This window comes from Budorcas taxicolor, chromosome 1 (genome assembly GCF_023091745.1).
Source record: "Budorcas taxicolor isolate Tak-1 chromosome 1, Takin1.1, whole genome shotgun sequence".
In the NCBI taxonomy this organism is placed as follows: domain Eukaryota; kingdom Metazoa; phylum Chordata; class Mammalia; order Artiodactyla; family Bovidae; genus Budorcas; species Budorcas taxicolor.
In genome coordinates, this window is record NC_068910.1 from 123,446,284 (window position 1) to 123,466,147 (window position 19,864).

The 19,864-nt window shown below is 41.9% G+C and overlaps 1 protein-coding gene across 1 annotated transcript in view; it reads right to left on the reverse strand.

Annotated features, from left to right (window-relative positions):
- Positions 1 to 9,241: 9,241 nt before the first annotated feature.
- Positions 9,242 to 19,864, reverse strand: part of DRD3 (dopamine receptor D3) — a 45,992-nt gene continuing 35,369 nt past the window's right edge. Inside the window, exons 4-7 of the mRNA XM_052647037.1 lie at positions 18,677 to 18,873; positions 17,535 to 17,612; positions 11,249 to 11,594; positions 9,242 to 9,438 (exon numbers count right to left, since the gene is read on the reverse strand). Coding sequence (XP_052502997.1) covers positions 9,242 to 9,438; positions 11,249 to 11,594; positions 17,535 to 17,612; positions 18,677 to 18,873 — 818 coding nt within the window. The remainder of the gene's footprint in view (positions 9,439 to 11,248; positions 11,595 to 17,534; positions 17,613 to 18,676; positions 18,874 to 19,864) is intronic.

Here is a 19,864-nt window from a genome sequence, read left to right on the forward strand (position 1 = left end):
TAGTCTTGTTGTTTCTAAACGGTATCTTCAGAAGTGCAAAATTTTAAATTGTCCTAAGGTCAGTTTATCACTTTTTTCTTTTTTATGGTGCTTATAGTGTTTCAGCTAAGAAATCTTCACCTATCCTAAGGTTCAAAGATTTCTACCTACATTTTCTTTCAAAGTTTTAAAAGGTTTTTGTTTAGCTCTTACATTTAATTTTATGATCCATATTGAATTTGGGGGGATGGCATGAGGTATGGGCCTAAATTCATGTTTATGCATATGAATATCCACCTGTCCTAACACCGTTTGTTTAAAAGATTCTCCTTTCCCCAACAGATTGCCTTTGTTGAAAATCAATTAACCATAAATGTAAGGATTTCTTTCTAGACATTTTCGTTCAGTTGTTCTACATATCTATTATGTCAATAGCATATTATCTCGATAACTGTAGCTTCGTAGTGAGTTTTGAAATTGGGAAGGAAACATTCTCCTATTTTATTCTTCTTTTCAAAAATTATTTTGCCTATTCTGAGTCTTTTGCATTTCCATGTAAATTTTGCAATCTGCTTGTGAGTTTCCGGAAAAGAAAGAAGGTCTGCTGGACTTTGAACTGGATTGCATGAGTTATATAGATCAACTTGGAGAGAATTGCCAATGCAACAATACTGAGTCTTCCAATCCAGGAATATGGGACCTCTAGGTCCTTGATCATTTTTATTTCCTTTTAAAATTAAAAAAAAAATATTGCGTTGAAACTCACATCACATGAAATTAACCATTTTGAAGCAAGAATTCAGTGGCATTTAGTACCTCTATCTACTGTGCAAACACTACCTCTATTTAGTTCCAAAACATTTTCATCAAAGAAAACCATGAAAGAAAACCCCACAGAAAACCATGTACCCATTAAGCAGAGAAGCAGCATTCCTTCTCCTTCTGCTCTTGTCACTATGGACTTACCTATTCTAGATATTTCACATAAATGATATCATACAATTTGTGATCTTTTTCTGTCTGACTTCTTCCATTTAGCGTAACTTTTTCCAGGTTCACCTGCATTATAACAAGTATCAGTACTTTGTCTTTATGGCTGAATAATATTCCATTCTATCTATATCTGTAATGGAATTATATTATATACTATTATGTAATTGTATTATATATACCACAATTTGTTTATCCATTCATCTGTTGCTGTACATCTGTGTTCTTTCTGTACTTTGAGCTGTTATGAATAATGTTACTATGAGCATTTCTATGTACATATTTGTTTGAACTTTTCACTTTGGGGGGTATATACGTAGGAGTGGAATTGCTGGATCATGTAGCAATGCTGTTTAACTTTTTAAGGTAAAGGTCCTTGTTTTTAAAGGAGGAACACTTTCACTAGGGATGAGGATCCCATTTAGTTTTTAAGTTATAGTTTCCACCTAGTCATTTGGAATTCTTTGTGCCAGGAGACCAACAGGCAAGGAATGGAGCATTCTGGCAAGGACAACTGAATCTTGATCATTAGGAAAGGTTAGGGGTATTGTCACACAATGGGGACAGGGGAGGATACATCTGCTACCTGGACGATCCACTGAGGTATTTCTTTGTATCCTCTCATTCATTTTGATGGTAATGGATACGTGTAGCAGCCATGGCCTGAGAAAGTCGCCATGTCCCTCAGGACATTCTACCAAGTAAGTTACCTAGACCAGTACAGTGATAATCAAAAGTGAGGGGAATCTAGAATAGATAGGAGAAAGGGAAATGATGAGAATTACTTTGTTTTTGAAACCAGTTGCTGTGGCAGAGATTATAGTCTATCCCATTAACGTTCCATAGGAAGAAACCAACTAGATTCCTGTGGAAGCTGCTTCTAGAATTTATTATATGAAGAAAAGTGAAGCCAAATGGCATAAAGGGTAAACTGTAGTGAATCCCATGGTTTGCTACCCAGATGCCTCTTCAGGACTGAGGAATGTTTCTCCTAGTTGTTAGGAGTGTTGACAGCTGAAACCCTTCAACGGAAGAGAGCATCCTTGCCTAAATCATGCCTCCCTCCCCAGAAGTAGCCTGCATCCAATTAATGGCAAGGGCCATAAAGACCCTGCCCCTCCAGAAGTCCCTGTAGGATCATCTAAGTTTTTATGTGTGACTACACCACAGTTCCACTCCTCCTTGAAGTATAGGTGTTGTTCCCTAAGGCACATCCCATTAAAACGATCCATTCAGGGTGCAAATTTCCTTCTTAAAGAGTTTCAATATGAGCCCTAATAGTCTATGTAATTTGCGTTGGATCATTAAGAATTGAATATTCCAATCATGTGGAATAATGAGTCCACGGTACTCTGAACTGGTTAAACAACATTTAGAAGATTGTATTCTATTTGGGGCCTCATATTTTAAGAGAAGATCTTCCCTGGTAAAGGGAAGTAGTAAAGAATCAGCTCAGCAGTAAAGAATCTGCCTGCAATGCAGGAGGAGACCCGGGTTCGATCCCTGGGTCGGGAAGATGCCTTGGAGGAGGGTATGGTAAGCCACTCCAGTATTCTTGCCTGGAGAATCCCCATGGACCGAGGAGCCTGGCAGGCTGCAGTTCGTAGGGTCGCACAGAGGTGGACACGGCTGAGGCGACTAAGCAGCGTTTTAAGAGAAACACTAACAACATGGCTACACCCAGAGGAAAGCAGCCAAGGTGGAGAGTGTAAGAAAATGTAACACAAAGTAGAGAGATAGGCATTGAAACTTTGGAGAACTGTCAAAATGTGCAAAGACCATCAGGAAGATGTAATAGGGAGAGAATAGGGACCAAAAGGTGGATTTTATAAGAAGGCAAATTTTGTCTTAAAAGAGGGAAGGATTTTCTAAAGGATATCTTGTTATATGTCTTGGAAAGAAGTGAGCCAGTTTCTTAATACAATTGGGTGATAATGGATCAGCGATGTTGGAGAGAATTTCTACAATAACTAGGAGGCTGGACTAAAGTCCCCTCCAACTCTCAAATCCCATAATTATACACTGTGATGAATTGCATGCTTTCTAAGAGTCTTTACTATGGAGTTTTATGGAGTCTGCTCAAACCATAATACAAGACTCAATTATGTCAGTTTTTCTTAAAGGGAAAAGTACCCTCTTCCATCTTAGTCAGTCTGAAGTGGTGCTACATGGAATAGGAAATTTATGTGATATTCCATCAGCTTTCCTCCTCAGCCCCAGTGAGTTTGCTGTTGAACTCCTTTTTTCCCCTTAAGACACAGAGAAGCAGCTTAGAATTGTTTTTGAACAGTTTTGACTTTTATTAATAAGCATATGCATAGGCTTTTAGGACTCAGAAGATAATTTATATCCCTCTAGAATTATTTAAGTTGTCTCATCATAGGTTAAGAATTCAGACTTATCACTTTCACTGATAATAAAGTTGAGCTCCAGGAAGTCTGCAGACTCAACTTGGGTCACTAAAAGGACCATATGCCAAGGCTGAAATCAGACCTCTTATACTGAATGATGGGTAAAGAATACACCTGCAATTCAGGAGACACAGAAGATGCGGGTTCGATCCCTAGGTTGGGAGGATCCCCTGGAGGAGCAAATGGCAACCCATTCCAGTATTCTTGCTGGGAAAATCCCATGGACAGAGGAGCCTGGAGGGCTAGTCCAAAGTGTCACAAAAGAGTCAAACATGACTGAGCAGCAGCAGGCAATACTGAATAACAGAGCATTTATCACTTCCCCAAGTCTTCCGGGTTCTAAGTCCTCCCTCCTTTCAGATCACCCTCACCATATTTTATGGATTTAGTTGTGTTCCCACAAAAAGATATGTCCTAATTCCCCAGAATCTGTAAATGTGATCTGATTTGGAAATAGGGTCTTTGTAGATGTAATCGAGTTAAAATGGGGTTATATCAGATTAGGGTGGGACCTAATTCAATGACTTCTAAAAAGAGTGAAGCTTGGACACGGACACACAGAAGAGAATGCCATACGGAGATGGAAGCAGAGCCTGGAGTTGTGCTGCCACGAATACCAAGGATTGCTGGCAGCCACCAGAAACTAGAAGAGGCAAAGAAGGCTCTTCCCTTACAGCCTTCAGAGAGAGCATGGTCCTGCCAACACTTTGACTTTGGACTCCAGCTCCCAGAATCATGAAAGAAGAAACTTCTGTTGTTTCAAGCCATTCAGTTTGTGGTAATTAGTAGCTCCAGGAAACCAAAGCACTCGTCTTGGTCAGGAAGAAATAGACAGAGGAAGAGGAAAGTGTGATAGCCTCGGACATCATGAAGAACAAAGCTGGAAATATGTTCGGCTCTCTTTTCTTGGCCGGGAGAGGGACAGAGGCCCCAAGGTCACTTTAGCAAGCAAGCATCTGCTGTCAGTCTGGTGTTAGATCATGCTACACTTGAGCACTTGGCTGTGTGAACAGTGAAAGGGAACTATCCAATTGCCTAACAATCTGACTACAGATTCAGCCAAGGATCCTGGGCACATTTGGGGAATAAAAGACAAGAAAAAAATCAGTTTCATGTGGGAGGCTGAACAGACTGTGCTTAATAACTTGAGACAATTAGAGAACCAGCAAGGAGAGAGAAAGGTGCACTGTGAACCAGATAGGGTAGAAATAGCTGCCTAGGAGGGGAAGTGATAATAATAGTAACAACAATATCAATAATAATAATAATCTCTTACATTCGTTAGAGATTTGTAGTTGACCAAACACTTCTAATGTTAGCTATTTGATCTTTAAATGGCCTATGAGGAAGGCTTAGTCTTCAGGTCACCATTTTACTATGAAGAAGTTGGTGTTCATAGAGGTGAAACAGCTGCCCAAGGTCACTTGTCGCTGCTAGTCCTCCAGTCTTTCTCTCATTTCTGTCCATTGTTTTTCCCAGAAGCTGGTCAGAGACACCTTGGGTTCAGCCCAGCTCCCTCTCTGGCACATATCGATCCTTGGCCACGTATCCTCTCCTCCTGGTATCCAGCAGACTGCACAAAGCAGGGACTTGATGCACAATGGTAGAGGCTGGGTGATTAATTGAAGTGAGGGCAGGTGGAGCAAGAGGTTCCAGGTCTTGTGCTTGGCACAGACTTCGGGTTTGTCCTCACCAGTGTGTGTTACAAAGCAGAGCTGACACTGGCATCACCCTCAACTGAGTCTCCGTGTGTCAGAAGGTAGTCATGGAAACTCACTCCCTTTCTGAGCTGATGAGGAGAGAATTAGGTAGAAAGGAGGAATCAAATTAATTGCCTGTCATCCCCTTGCTGCTCTCTGTGTGTTGATTCAAATTAAGCTTTTTCAGTTTTCTGATGTCAGCAGATACCAGACGATCAGAGCACAGGCCTGGGAGTCAGGATCTCCAAGAGAGAGCCCGTTCTTAGCGAGTGCCTTAACCTTTCTCCCTCTTTAATTCTGACCTGAGCATTCAGGAAAACAAATCTCTTTGTCTGACCTCCCTTGATTTCTGATCTAAACTCCCTTGATTTCTGAACTAAACTCTCTTAATTTTAGCCATCTTTGACTGTACAGCCACCAAACAAGTCATTCCTCTTGTTGTAGAGAAAAGAGCAGAAATTCAAATTGAATTCTGCTTTTATTGAAATTCATCATAATTCAGAGAGAAGTAGTTAGATTAGTCGGCAGTAAATGTGCTGTGATGTGTGTTGCCCACGTGGAGGAAAGCAGAGGCAAAATCTTGAGAGTTTCTGTGAGAGATGTCACCACCAGCTCAGCAGCCATTTTTGCAGGGCTGAGGGGGGTTGCCAACAATGAAGCCCTTTCCTGTCTTATCTCTAGGATCACTTCTCTATAGCCAGATGGAATTATTTGAGGTACCTTGCATGTTCCTTGTTTGTTCTCTTATTCTTTCAGAGCTTTTCTCTGTCTGGAACACTCTTTCTACTTTTTAATTATGTCTCAACTATGGCATGTCTGCAAAGCCCTCTCAAGGTTGAATATGGGATTTCCAGACACCATGAATTCCCTTTAAAATAGGTGACAAGCAGGTCATCACTGTGCACAGGCATTTTACCTCCCCACTGGACCACAAGCTGCTGAAAACAAGGACTCTGGCTTCCTTGCTCCTATTTCCCAGCATCAAGCACCATGCTTAGCAAATAGAAAGTAACCAATCAATATTTATTGAATAAGGGGTTAATTTAGTAAATGAGTAATGAATGGAATTTTTTTTAGGATGGTGTTGTAGAAGAAGAAAATATTTACTTCAGACCTAAAGTTGAATGTTGGTTGTCATCTGTTTGGATATCCACACTGTTTACATTTCACCCAAACCGTATGGACTGCTCTTAGGTGTCTTTGGATTCCAGACCTGGTTTGCCCCAAGAACTCTGCCTACTTTATTCAGGCCAGCATCTCTCCTGGGATACTTGATCATGCTGGTTCTGGAAGTAGCGAGCTCTGAGGTTGAGTGTGCTGATTCGTGCTGGGAATGGAGAGGTGGAGGAGGCAGAATGCGGAACCTCAGGATGAAGAGGCTCAAATGAGTGCTTGGAAGGTGTGTTTGGGATTCCCCTAAGGGGCTCTTCCTGGCTCAGAAGGAAATTCTGGAAAGGAGATGTTGTTTCCCAATAGATACTATGGAGGGGAAAAGTGCCTCAGTTTAGTGATGGAGATGACAGTAGGACTTTTTCCTTGTATCTGTATGGAGTTTATGAACTTTATGGGGCTTGCAGGCAGTGTGGTAAAGTAGAAAGAGTACTGAACTAGGATTCAGCAGATTCGAGTACTTGTCTGTCAACCAGCGGTGGGACAACAATTCTGGGCCTCAGTTTCCTTTTCTGTGAATGAAGGAGAGGATAGAACCAATACTCCCTCAGGTCTGTTCCATGATTCTGCAAAAACAGATTACGAATGTCTCATGTGACTGGTTCAGAGGTTGAACATGAAAGGAGGGTTTGAGTAATGCCTTGGACTTTCAAGGGAGTCCAAGTGGAGGTGGGTGGGGCACGATAAGACTCTTCTGGGGATCTTTGTTCCATCTTTTTCTCCCCACCCCTTTACCACTCTCAGTGGTTAATTGCATGAGTTTAGGAATCAGGCAGACAAACTTTGTATCCTGGCTCTGCCACTTACTGACTGTGTGACCTGAGGCAAACCTGTTAACCTCCCTCTGCCCCAGTTTCCTCATGTACAAAATATTTATCTTTCTGAAGTTATCATAATGGTTGGATGACCTGATATAAATAAATGGTACAAAATATTTGCTATCACTGTTCTTCACATATATTTTGAGTACTGATGCTATTTATATTTCTCCTTTTAGGACTCTGATTTTGATATGAAATTCTATGATCTTTCACCCCATTGTCCCACCTATGTTGCTGTTTGTTTTGCATAGAAAAACTTAGGACTTACATACTTTGACTTCTTCTGATATTTAATTGTCTCAGTCCCTAGTTCTACTTGTTCCATAAATCTATTGTGCCAGATGGCGTCAGGTACAAGAACTAGTGGGCAGACAGGATTGTTATGGACAATAATATTTTAAAATATTGGCAATTAAAGCATTGAGGAGTAACAGTAGCTGATTCACTGGGGCAGCCCCGGGGCAGGGGTGTATATTGCCTCCTTATATACACTTACGGATTAAAGGAATAAGAAGGGGCAAAGGAAGCCTTGGATTCCATATAGAGTTCCTGTGCATTTTAAGGTTTTAACAGCATTGCAGCAAATATCTGTCATGCCTATGCACTAACAGGTCTTAACAATAAATTTATTGAAGCTCAGGATGATAATGTTTCATAAATTATCCACAGATTTTATTGATCCTGTAATCAATAAGAAAGAGCTTCTGTAGATGAAAAGGTAAATGTGAGAATATTCAAGTGTCTTCTAAATGCAATTTTGAATGACATTTACACATTGTTTCTATTATACCTTTAATCTAAATTGTCGGAGGATAATGTTTAGCATCTGCATTAGGACTTTTCAAAGACTGTCCTTATGTTGACTTTGGACAGCTACTTGGTCTCAGTTCTGGGGTCCTCTGGTAGCTTAGGTGAGTCTCTACCACCCTGAGACAAGTGAACAGTCAAACACTGGAGCAGGTGGTGGGTGCCATGAGGGCAGGAGCTATATTATTCATTGTCATATATTCAGAATCTGGGAGATGAATGGCACCTTGTGGACACTTATTACTCAATGGGTTTCCGGGTCTGAAAGTATTGGATCTCTGTTAAACAGGAGATGGAGATGTCTGCGTAGGAAAACCTCACATGAGATTATGAAAAGCACATCCAAAGCTTGTTCTGAACCATACGTTTCAATAGTGATACTATAGAGAGAATTGTCCTTCCTTTGTGACTCCACTCGCACCTTGAATTACTCTGAAGCTGACACTCTGAAAGTAAGGGAATGGAGTCAAAAGGGCTTCTTAGCTAGAGCTAAAATACAGAGATTGTTGTTGTTAGTCACTCAGTCATATCTGACTCTTTTGTGACCCCGTGGACCATAGCGCACCAGGCTTCTCTGCCCATGGGATTTCCCAGGCAAGAATAATGGAGTGGGTAGCCATTTCCTTCTTCAGGGGATCTTCCTGACCCAGGGATCGAACCCATGTCTCCTGCTTGGCAGGTGGATTCTTTACCACTGAGCCACCAGGGAAGCCCAAAATACAGGGGTAGCAGGATTTAAAATGAATCCCAGGTCCCAGTGTGGGACTATGTCTCTCTCAGGATGAGGAATTTCCCAAACTAAATGTAGCCAGTCAGAGTCTATGGAGAGGTGGAAGCACTGTTATATTTTAGGATGCAGTGAATGAAAGGAATGACCAGAGAGAGTGGGCCCATGAAAGTACAAGGTTAGCCTGACAGTTAATTAGAAATTTGAAGGAAGAGAGACTGGCTGTCTGCTAGATGGTTTACTGGCTGAGATTTCAAGGACCCCTGGCAAGCTGAAAATTATGAGCTCTGTTCATTTTTTCCTTCACTGTAATGAATCTTGCCTCTGATGACAATTGTGTTTGTGTGTAGAATCGTGTTCTATCAGCTTCTCTCTGACTTCTTGCTTATCATTCAGGGGCCCTAAACCACTTCAAGACTGCCAGACTGAAGTCAGATTTTAGCTGGGGAGGTAGAACATGCTGTTCTGGAAGAAGAAGTTGGTGACACCTGCCACACAGGGACATCCTTGCTCCAGGGATCTCCTTCCTTCCCCATTCAGAAAACATTGCACCATCGTTCTGAGCAGGTCTTGGCCAGCAGCACTGTGGCCTGGCAGCTAAAGGTGGGCACAGGGAGTCTTCTCTCCTATCCTCCTTCAGCAGGACAATATCTTGAGGAAGGCTTTCCGGAACTCGATGTTGAAGGTGGTATAGATCACGGGGTTGAGGGCACTATTCACATAGCCCAGCCACGTGGTGGCACTGTAGAGCTGTGGGGACACGTGGCATGCTCTGCAGTGGGTATTGAGAACATGGGTCAAGAAGAAGGGCAGCCAGCAGACAATGAAGGTCCCTAGGTTGCAAAGGGAAAAAAAAACTGGGTCAGGGATTTGTTTACTTCCTTTGTCGCAGCATGAAAATGAGTCCCCCTTGTCTACTTAATGGCAGCCAGTGTGCTGCAAGTTTAATTTTAATTTTAAACTTCTAATTTTTACACCAAACCTATGAAACAGGTATGATTAGTCACTTTCTTTCTTTCTTGTTTTTTTAGATGAGAAAACCAGATCCTTACATCTTTGATTCATCCTAGACCTTTCTCCCAAATCAGTTTTCTAGTCTGATCTTTAGATAATTCTTCATTAGCCTTGTCTACTTCTCAGTTCAATTCAAATGTTTATTTTATGTCTATCCATGCAAGATATGATTCTTGGCATTGATAGGGGAAAACCTTGAAGATGCAATTGACATAATTAAGGCTGTTAAGGAGATTAACATAGGGATTCCCTGGATATGAGAAGTCCCTAAGATATGACAAGTTGGGGGCTTGTCTCTGACAGTGAACAGGATACAGTTCAGTTCAGTCACTCAGTCATGTGTGACTCTTTGCAACCCCAAGGACTGCAGCACATCAGGTTTCCCTGTCCATCATCAATTCCCGAAGCTTACTCAAACTCATGTCCATCGAGTTGATGATGCCATCCAACCATCTCATACTCTGTCATCCCCTTCTCCTCCCACCTTCAAGCTTTCCCAGCATCAAGGTCTTTCCCAATGAGTCAATTCTGAATTTCCATCAGCATTAAGATATATTCACAAACTCTTTACATTCTAAACATTCATAAATATTAACATTTACAAGTATTAAAGTTGTTGGATTTCCAATTTTTATTAAATATGGTTACCTGAAACTTCAATACTTTGGCCATCTGATGCAAAGAACTGACTCTTTGGAACAGGATATGGTTACCTTAACTAACTCTATATGGTATCTGCAACTTATCAATTTTTAATTTCTTTATTTAAATAAAGTTTGTATTTTTCTACTATAAAAACTAGTTCCGGTTTTATACATTATGGAAAACTTGATAAATATGGAAAAGTAAAAAAAGTAAAATAATCAGCCACTATTGGAGAAGGCACTGGCGACCCACTCCAGTACTGTTGCCTGGAAACTCCCATGGACGGAGGAGCTTGGAAGGCTGCAATCCATGGGATCGCTAAGAGTCGGACACGTGAGCGACTTCACTTTCACTCATTGGAGAAGGAAATGGCAACCCACTCCAGTGTTCTTTTGCCTAGAGAATCCCAGGGACGGGGGAGCCTGGTGGGCTGCCATCTATGGGGTCGCACAGAGTCGGACACGACTGACGTGACTTAGCAGCAGCAGCATACAGTCAATCACTTTTGACATCTGAGTGAATTAATTTTCAGTCTTTTTTTCTTTATATTTAATCTAGATGTTATAATATCATGACAGTAGTCTTTTTGTATCCTCATTTCCCCCCTCAATATTTTAAAATAGGTAAGCATTTAGTAAATATCCAATATGTGCCAGATGGTTTGATTGAATTGTTGTCTTATTTATTATTTGGTTTATCCATTATAATTCCAAGTGATAGACGCGAAACACAGCTCAGTTAAGTGACTTGTTTGGTTTCATAAATTTCAGTCTAAGTGTTTTGAATTTCCATCAGCATTAAGATGTATTCACAAACTCTTTACATTCTAAACATTTATAAATATTAACATTTACAAGTATTAAAGTTGTCAGATTTCTAATTTCTGTTAAATATGGTTACCCAAGTATCCTCTACCAGCTCCACTGAATTCAGCCTAACCCAACGTAATCCAACCTATCCCAGCTTAACATGACTCAAACTCACCAAGCACAATGACCAGCATCTGGGTTGCCTTCTTCTCCCGCAGTGGCACTGCCCGAGGTTGCAGGGGCCCCAGCCTCAGGGATGTCGATAGCCTGCCATTGCTGAGTTTTCGAACCTCTAGGCTGAGTTTAGGGGCCATGGTAGGGCTGAGGGAGTTCCGAGTCCTCGCTTCCCTTTGCAAGTCTCCCTCTCCTTCTTGGAAGCCTGGTGTTCCCAAGGCAGTGTCTTGGCAGATGCTGTAGTAGCGTTTCAGCTCCATGTGTGTCTGGCCAGGGGAGAGGGGCTGTAGATGTAACAAGAGTGGGTCCTGACGTTTCTGGGGATATTGTTTATCTTCTGAATGTTCCTGAAAGGGAAACAGTGCAATGAAGGAAAAAGAAACCATCATTCTGTGAAACCTACAGAGGGTGCCTCTGAGAGTGGTGGGCTCATGGGAAGTTATGGTAAACAAAATGTGCTTGTGCCTTTACAACCAAAAACACCTACCACACATAGAACATCTGAGAATTACAATAATCCCTTGAGGAGGGGAGCATAGAATTATAGCCTGGACTTTCTGAGGTAGAATGACCTGGATATGTTAAATGACACCATTAGGAGGTAAGGAGAAAAATCTGGAATGTGGGAAAGTACAAGACCAATGACTCAATTTCTTCAACAAATAAATTGCAATGACAACAACAACACCTACTAGTTGCAAAGTATGGGTCTTACCTGAATTTTGATGCAAATAAACCATCTATAAAAATTCACCTGACATTTGAGGAAATTTTGAATGAACATTTAACATTGTGTGTGTGTTAGTTGCTCAGTCGTGTCGGACTCTTTGTGACCCCTTGTACTGTAGCCCACCAGATTCCTCATACTGGAGTGGGTAGCCATTCCCTTCTCCAGGGGATCTTCCAGACCTAGGGACTGAACCCAGGTCTCCTACACTGCAGGAAGATTCTTGACCATATGAGCCACCAGGGAGGAATTATTATTAAATTTGTTAGTGTGATGTGGTATTGTGGTTATATGTTTTATAAAACAGCCCATATCCTTTCAGTTCAGTTCAGCCGCTCAGTCCTGTCTGACTCTTTGCAACCCCATGAATCACAGCACGCCAGCCCTCCCTGTTCATCACCATCTCCTGGAGTTCACCCAGACTCATGTCCATCGAGTCCGTGATGCCATCCAGCCATCTCATCCTCGATTGTCCCTTTCTCTTACTGCTCCCAATCCCTCCCAGCATCAGAGTCTTTTCCAATGAGTCAACTCTTCTCATGAGGTGGCCAAAGTACTGGAGTTTCAGCTTTAGCATCATTCCCTCCAAAGAAATCCCAGAGCTGATCTCCTTCAAAATGGGTTGGTTGGATCTCCTTGCAGTCTAAGGGACTCTCAAGACTCTTCTCCAACACCACAGTTCAAAAGCATCAATTCTTCGGCGCTCAGCCTTCTTCACAGTCCAACTCTCACATCCATACATGACCACAGGAAAAACCATAGCCTTGACTAGACGGACCTTAGTCGGCAAAGTAATGTCCCTGCTTTTGAATATGCTATCTAGGTTGGTCATAACTTTTCTTCCAAGGAGCAAGCGTCTTTTAATTTCATGGCTGCAGTCACCATCTGCAGTGATTTTGGAGCCCCCAAAAATAAAGTCTGACACTGTTTCCACTGTTTCCCCATCTATTTCCCATGAAGTGATAGGACCGGATGCCATGATCTTCGTTTTCTGAATGCTGAGCTTCAAGCCAACTTTTTCACTCTCCTCTTTGACTTTCATCAAGAGGCTTTTTAGTTCCTCTTCACTTTCTGCCATAAGGGTGGTGTCATCTGCATATCTGAGGTTATTGATATTTCTCCCAGCAATCTTGATTCCAGCTTGTGTTTCATCCAGTCCAGCGTTTCTCATGATGTACTCTGCATATTAGTTCAATAAGCAGGGTGACAATATACAGCCTTGATGTACTCCTTTTCCTATTTGGAACCAGTCTGTTGTTCCATGTCCAGGTCTAACTGTTGCTTCCTGACCTGCATACAGATTTCTCAAGAGGCAGGTCAGGTGGTCTGGTATTCCCATCTCTTTCAGAATTTTCCACAGTTTATTGTGATCCACACAGTCAGAGGCTTTGGTATAGTCAATAAAGCAGAACTAGATGTTTTCCTGGAACTCTCTTGCTTTTTCCATGATCCAGCAGATGTTGGCATTTTGATCTCTGGTTCCTGTGCCTTTTCTAAATCCAGCTTGAACATCAGGGAGTTCACGGTTCACATATTGCTGAAGCCTGGCTTGGAGAATTTTGAGCATTACTTTACTAGCATGTGAAATGAGTGCTATTGTGCGGTAGTTTGGGCATTCTTTGGCGTTGCCTTTCTTTGGAATTGAAATGAAAACTGACCTTTTCCAGTCCTGGGGCCACTGCTGAGTTTTCCAAATTTGTTGGCGTATAGAGTCTTATAGCATATTTTTGGTTAAAATGTTATTATGTTTGCGATCTGCTTCACAACAATCCAGTGGGGTGTATGAATGTAGGTAGGCATGTAGTTGAAAGAAGATGGGGCCATGAGCTGATCATTGCTGAGCTTGGCTGATGGCTACTGAAGGCTTAGTTATATTTGTCTTTCTACTTTTTACTTTTGAAATTTTTAATAACAGAAAGTTTAAAAACTCAGGATTTTCATCTCAGCTTCCTACTACTTAGATGCATCCTTGGGCAAGTTAATTAAATGTCTCTGAGCCTCACTTATAAAACAGAAAAAAAATAAAAAGAAATAGGTTTGGGGTGAGCAGACTCAGAGTAGAAAATTGATGATATGCAGATGTTTTGGGTATTTTGAGGATGTGTGTGTGCTCAACAACAGCACTTCTTCCCACATTTGAAAACTCAGATACTGCGTAAATCTTGAGTAGAAGAAAGATTCCCCAACACCTGCACTAAAGCCATGAAAATCAGATATTCACTCTCCCTGACCTCCCCACAGGGCAGCTAGAACTCTGGCTCATGAACACATGAACCAAGCCCAGCCAGTTGGAGATTTGCACCTACAACCTTGAACTTGCTCATGAAGCAAGACTTCAGAATTCATCTAGCAGTGGTGACAGTCAGTGTCCAGTGTCCTTACTATTCTACCCAGACTGTTCCTTAGGCATGAACAGCATCTTCGGAAGCTGTTCTTTAGCCTTCTTGTTAAGCTTGAGCTCCTTGATATCCTTCCAGTAAATTCCTTTTTTACATGTTAGTCAGTGTCAATAACCAAGAACTTTCACTGGTCTCTCGTTAGTTCAAGGAATCATAGTCTTCCAAATACTCAGGGGCAGTATACTGCACACACTCAGAAACATTGTTGAATAAATGAATGAATGAATGCAAGTGGCCTTCAAGATAATTTCATGTTTTATAAACTGCTCACAGATGTGTTTGTAGGGATTCTATCATAATATGTTTTTTAAAAATTTGGTTTTCATTTTGATAGAATTTTCTAATAATTAATATAAGTATATTGTGATGTATCCAGCCTACCATTTGTAAGATTATATTTATGACTGAGCTGACATCTAGTGATCTTCTAAAAGGTGCATTATTTCTGAAACGAAAGGGCCAGGAACAAATTTCTGAGAGTGCTTATGAAATCTCACATTGGAGAACACTGATCTAATGCAGCCTGTCTCCCTTTCACAGATTTGGAAATTCAGTCCCACAGAAGGAAAGTGATTCTTCCTGTTCTCACATTACTGAGCATATTTTTCAGCTCTCTCTACAAACTTTTATCACTACCTCTCTGGCTGACATGAAGAAACACTGGACTCCTTGGGATCTGGCTGGCAGAGCCCTCCATTCCCAGATGGCAGGACAGAATCTAATTCTCCACACTCCAGACAATGCCAGCTTCTTGATTCTCCAATCTCTCCTACATAGTCACTATGTTTCCTTCATTTGCCCTTGGAGCTTTCTCAGACCTTGGATTTGTTGTAGGTAACTTTAAACCTCCTATCTACTAAAAAAAAAAAAAAAAAAAAATCATTTGCAGCAAGAGTCTGTAACTGCTATATGAGGCCCGGGTAAAAATTGTTAGTAAACTATATAGATATTAAGAAAAGTGGCAAGAATACACAGAAGAACTATACAAAAAAGATCTTCATGACCCAGATAATCATGATAGTATGATCACTCACATAGAGCCAAACAAATTCTGGTGGGAATGTGAAGTCAGGTGGGTCTTAGGAAGCATCACTATGAACAAAGCTAGTGGAAGTGATGGAATTCCAGTTGAGTTGTTTCAAATCCTAAAAGATGATGCTGTGAAAGTGCTGCACTCAATATGCCAGCAAATTTGGTAAATGCAGCAGTGGCCACAGGACTGGAAAAGATCACTTTTCATTCCAATCGCAAAGAAAGGCAATGCCAAAGAATGTTCAAACTACCACACAATTGCACTCATCTCACATGCTAGCAAAGTAGTAGTCAAAATTCTCCAAGCCAGGCTTCAACAGTACATGAACCCAGAACTTCCAGATGTTCAAGCTGGATTTAGAGAAGGCAGAGGAACCAGAGATCAAATTGCCAACATCTGCTGGATCATGGAAAAAGCAAGAGAGTTCCAGAAAACATCTACTTATGCTTTATTGACTACACCAAAGCCTTAGACTATGTGGATCACAACAAATTATGGAAAATTCTGAAAGAGAAGGGAATACCAGACCACCTGACATGCCTCCTGAGAAATCTGTATGCAGGTCAGGGAGCAACAATTAGAGCTGGACATGGAACAACAGACTGATTCCAAATAGGAAAAGGAGTATGTCAAGGCTGTATATGCTCACCGTGCTTATTTAACTAATATGCAGAGTACATCATGAGAAATGCTGGACTGGATGAAACACAAGCTGGAATCAAGATTGCTGGGAGAAATATCAATAACCTCAGATATACAGATGACACCACCCTTATGGCAGAAAGTGAAGAAGAACTAAAGAGCCTCTTGATGAAAGTGAAGGAGGAGAGTGAAAAAGTTGGCTTAAAACTCAACATTCAGAAAACTAAGATCATGGCATCTGGTCCCATCACTTCATGGCAAATAGATGGGGAAACAGCGGAAACAATGAGAGACTTTATATTTTGGGGCTCCAAAATCACTACAGATGGTGACTGCAGCCATGAAATTAAAAGACGCTTGCTCCTTGGAAGAAAAGTTATGACCAACCTAGATAGCATATTAAAAAGCAGAGACATTACTTTGCCAACAAACATCCATCTAGTCAACACTATGGTTTTTCCAGCAGTCATGTATGGATGTGACTATACATGACTATAAAGAAAGCTAAGTGCTGAAGAATTGATGTTCTTGAACTGTGGTGTTGCAGAAGACTCTTGAGACTTCTTGAACTGCAAGGAGATCCAACCAGTCCATCTTAAAGGAAATCAGTCCTGAATATTCATTGGAAGGACGGATATTGAAACTGAAACTCCAATGCTTTGGCCACCTGATGCAAAGAACTGACTCATTTGAAAAGACCCTGATGCTGGGAGAGAGTGAAGGTGGGAGGATAAGGGGACAACAGAGGATGAGATGGTTGGATGGCATCACCAACTCAAAGGACATGAGTTTGAGTAAACTCTGGGAGTTGGTGATGGACAGGGAAGCCTGGCGTGCTGTGGTTAATGGGGTTGCAAAGAGTTGGACACAACTGAGAGACTGAACTATACAGAAGTTAAACAAGGCTCTGTCATTCATGATTATGGGTTTTTGAAGCTTTATTCCTAATATTTACTTAGCTGTGGTGTTCAGGGAGAGGGATACTGGTCTTTTCTCTAACACTTTTAGGCTTCATTTGGCACTTGGCTTGCTTAGGGAGTCAGGGCTGGTTTGAATGGGAAGGATAAGAATTAGGGCAACTATGAAAATGTCTTGGTTTACCCCATATTTGATGGCAATTGGGCACACGAAATTCTCCCATTAGTCTCCTTTTTCTACTTTTCTTGGCTCTGCCTATGTCTGTTTCAGTCATGTCCTTTCCCTCTAATGCAGCTGGTTCTGGATAGTAAACTCCACAACACATCTAAGAGTCACTGGCTCCAGTCATTGGGCTCTACCCCAAGAGTCACATGCTTCTGGAATATCACTTGATAATGCCTATTCTGAAGCTTAAATCAGATAGATTCTCAGGTTTGTTATTTATCATAAATCGAGTAGGAAACTGGGGCCAAATTCATTTTGGGGTGGAAGTAGAGTCGAGTCAAGCCATTGTCTTGAGAAAAGGTCTCTTATTCTTTTACTACAACTAAAGGCATGGCTTACTTACCATTTTCCCTGTGACATCTGATGGAAATCTGGCCCTTATTGAAAACTGCCGAATGGGGTGCAACCGTAGACACGAAGACTAGGGTGGGTTGAAGGAGAAACAGTTGTGTGTTAAGCTCTACATAGTTGGGTCATATAGATGACACTATATGAATACAATGTGTTCATATCCTCAGTCTTGGGTCCTGACCTCCTATTTCATGGGGGCTAATATTCCTCTTCCACCCAAGCTTTGGGACTTTCAGTTTGAGATTATGATTCTCACTCAAGTCATTACAGGTTGATCTACATGTCCAGTTTGGACCTACCTTCAAGATCACACTCAGTTCTTACTCTATGAAGCCCTTTTCTGAGCATATTGACTTTATTTTCTCATAACCTCTCCAGCATTTAATATTTATGTGCTTAGTTGTCTTCATCTCACTTTGGCAAACATTCCATTCAGTTTTGGGCTGCTCATTAATTTTGGGTGTAGGTGTGTTTTATTTGCTTATCTAAGGTTTTAAACTCCATGAAGGTAGAGGCTGTATAATATCCCTGCTGTCTCTTGCTTAGCAGTTGCTAGTGGTAGGTATGTATCCATTCATGCTTCAAATGAATACACTTGAACCATGTACTAGGCACTGGAATAAGCAGAATTTACAGCCCAAGCAATTGGAATATTTCAATGAACTTCCTTTTCAGAGCCTCAAAAGACCTAACAAAATGTGCCATCAGCATCCCATTCCACCAGCTGGTTAGCGCCTTGACACAGAGGCAGATCTAGAAAGGAAAAGAAATTTCAACAGACCCCTAGTGATTCTTGATGTGAATGGTCTGGCCAAAACATCATTCCTGGAAACCCAGCAGCAGTGAATGGTAAAGCTGCTACACTGAAATTTCATACCTGTGTGATATCTGAACAGCCCTCTCGTTGAGGGCACTGAGAGACTTTGAAAGGAAGCAGAACAAGCCCAGAAAGGGTGCTCTAGGGAAGACTGTCAATGCACTGTTGAGATTGGATTTCCTCCAAGGCCTAGCCAATATCTGCAGGTTAAAAGGTGGCAGATGTGTGTCCCCGATGGGCAGAACAGGCAAGAGCATGCACTGCTGGACACAAGGCTGGGAGGTCGTGTCTTCCTTCTGCCTCTCCAGGATGCTCACCTGTTGAGGGAAGCCGGGTCTGACACTGAGGCACTGACTGTTCTGTCGAGTGAGGATCCGCTTCCGTCTCCTCTGTCTCAACACCACGTAAATCCTGGCATAGACGAGGACAGTCACTCCGAAGGGCAGGTAGAAGGACACCACTGAAGAGTAGAGGACAAAGTCAGGGTTGGAGATGGAGCAGATGCTGGGGTCTCCTGTGCATGAGAGAAGTGGAGAAAGCAAAGTCGTTGGCCAAGTACGGGATTCAGAGGTGAGCACAGAATAGGCTGCACACCACATGTGGCGTCTCCACCATCACGTCCACAGTGGAAGTCTGAGAAGTGCTGGGAGCTGGTCCTGTCTCCTCCTCCGCATGTCCCAGTTTACATGCTGCCTCCTCTGAGAAGGCTACCTGCCCCAAGTTTCTCAGTCAGAAGCAACTCCTACTTCCTTTGTGCCCCACATTTTCTGCTCTCATCACTCTGGTGTAATTAGCACTCATGGCCTGATTGTTAAGCTGTGGGGGAGGCTATCCCGTCTCAGACACCCACATTGTCCACTTGTCCTCTGTAGGAGGCCTAATTCGTCTTTTAAAAATATATTTATTTCTTAATTGGAGGGAAATTGCTTAACAATGTTGTGTTGGTTTCTGCTGCACAACACAAATCAGCCATGATTATATTAACACAAGTATCCCCTCCTTCTTAAGCCTCCCTCCCATCCCCCCATCACACCCCTCTGCTCCCTGTATTATATAGCAACTTCTCACCAGCTATCTGTTTTACACTTGGTAGTGTATATATGTTGATGCTACTTTCCCTGTTCATCCTACTCTTTCCTTCCCCAACTGTGTCAAGTCTGTTCTATATATCTGTGTCTCCATTCCTTCCCTGCAAATATGTCCACCAATATCATTTTTCCAATATCTGCAGGTTTTCCACCTAAACTCATGTCCATCAAGTCGGTGATGCCATCCAGCCATCTCATCCTCCATTGTCCCCTTCTTCTCCTGCCCTCAATCTTTCCCAGCATCAGGGTCTTTTCAAATGAGTCAGCTCCTGACATCAGGTGGCCAAAGTATTGGAGTTTCAGCTTCAACATCAGTCCTACCAATGAACACCCAGGACTGATTTCCTTTAGGATGGACTGGTTGGATCTCCTTGCAGTCCAAGGGATTCTCAAGAGTCTTCTCCAACACCACACTTC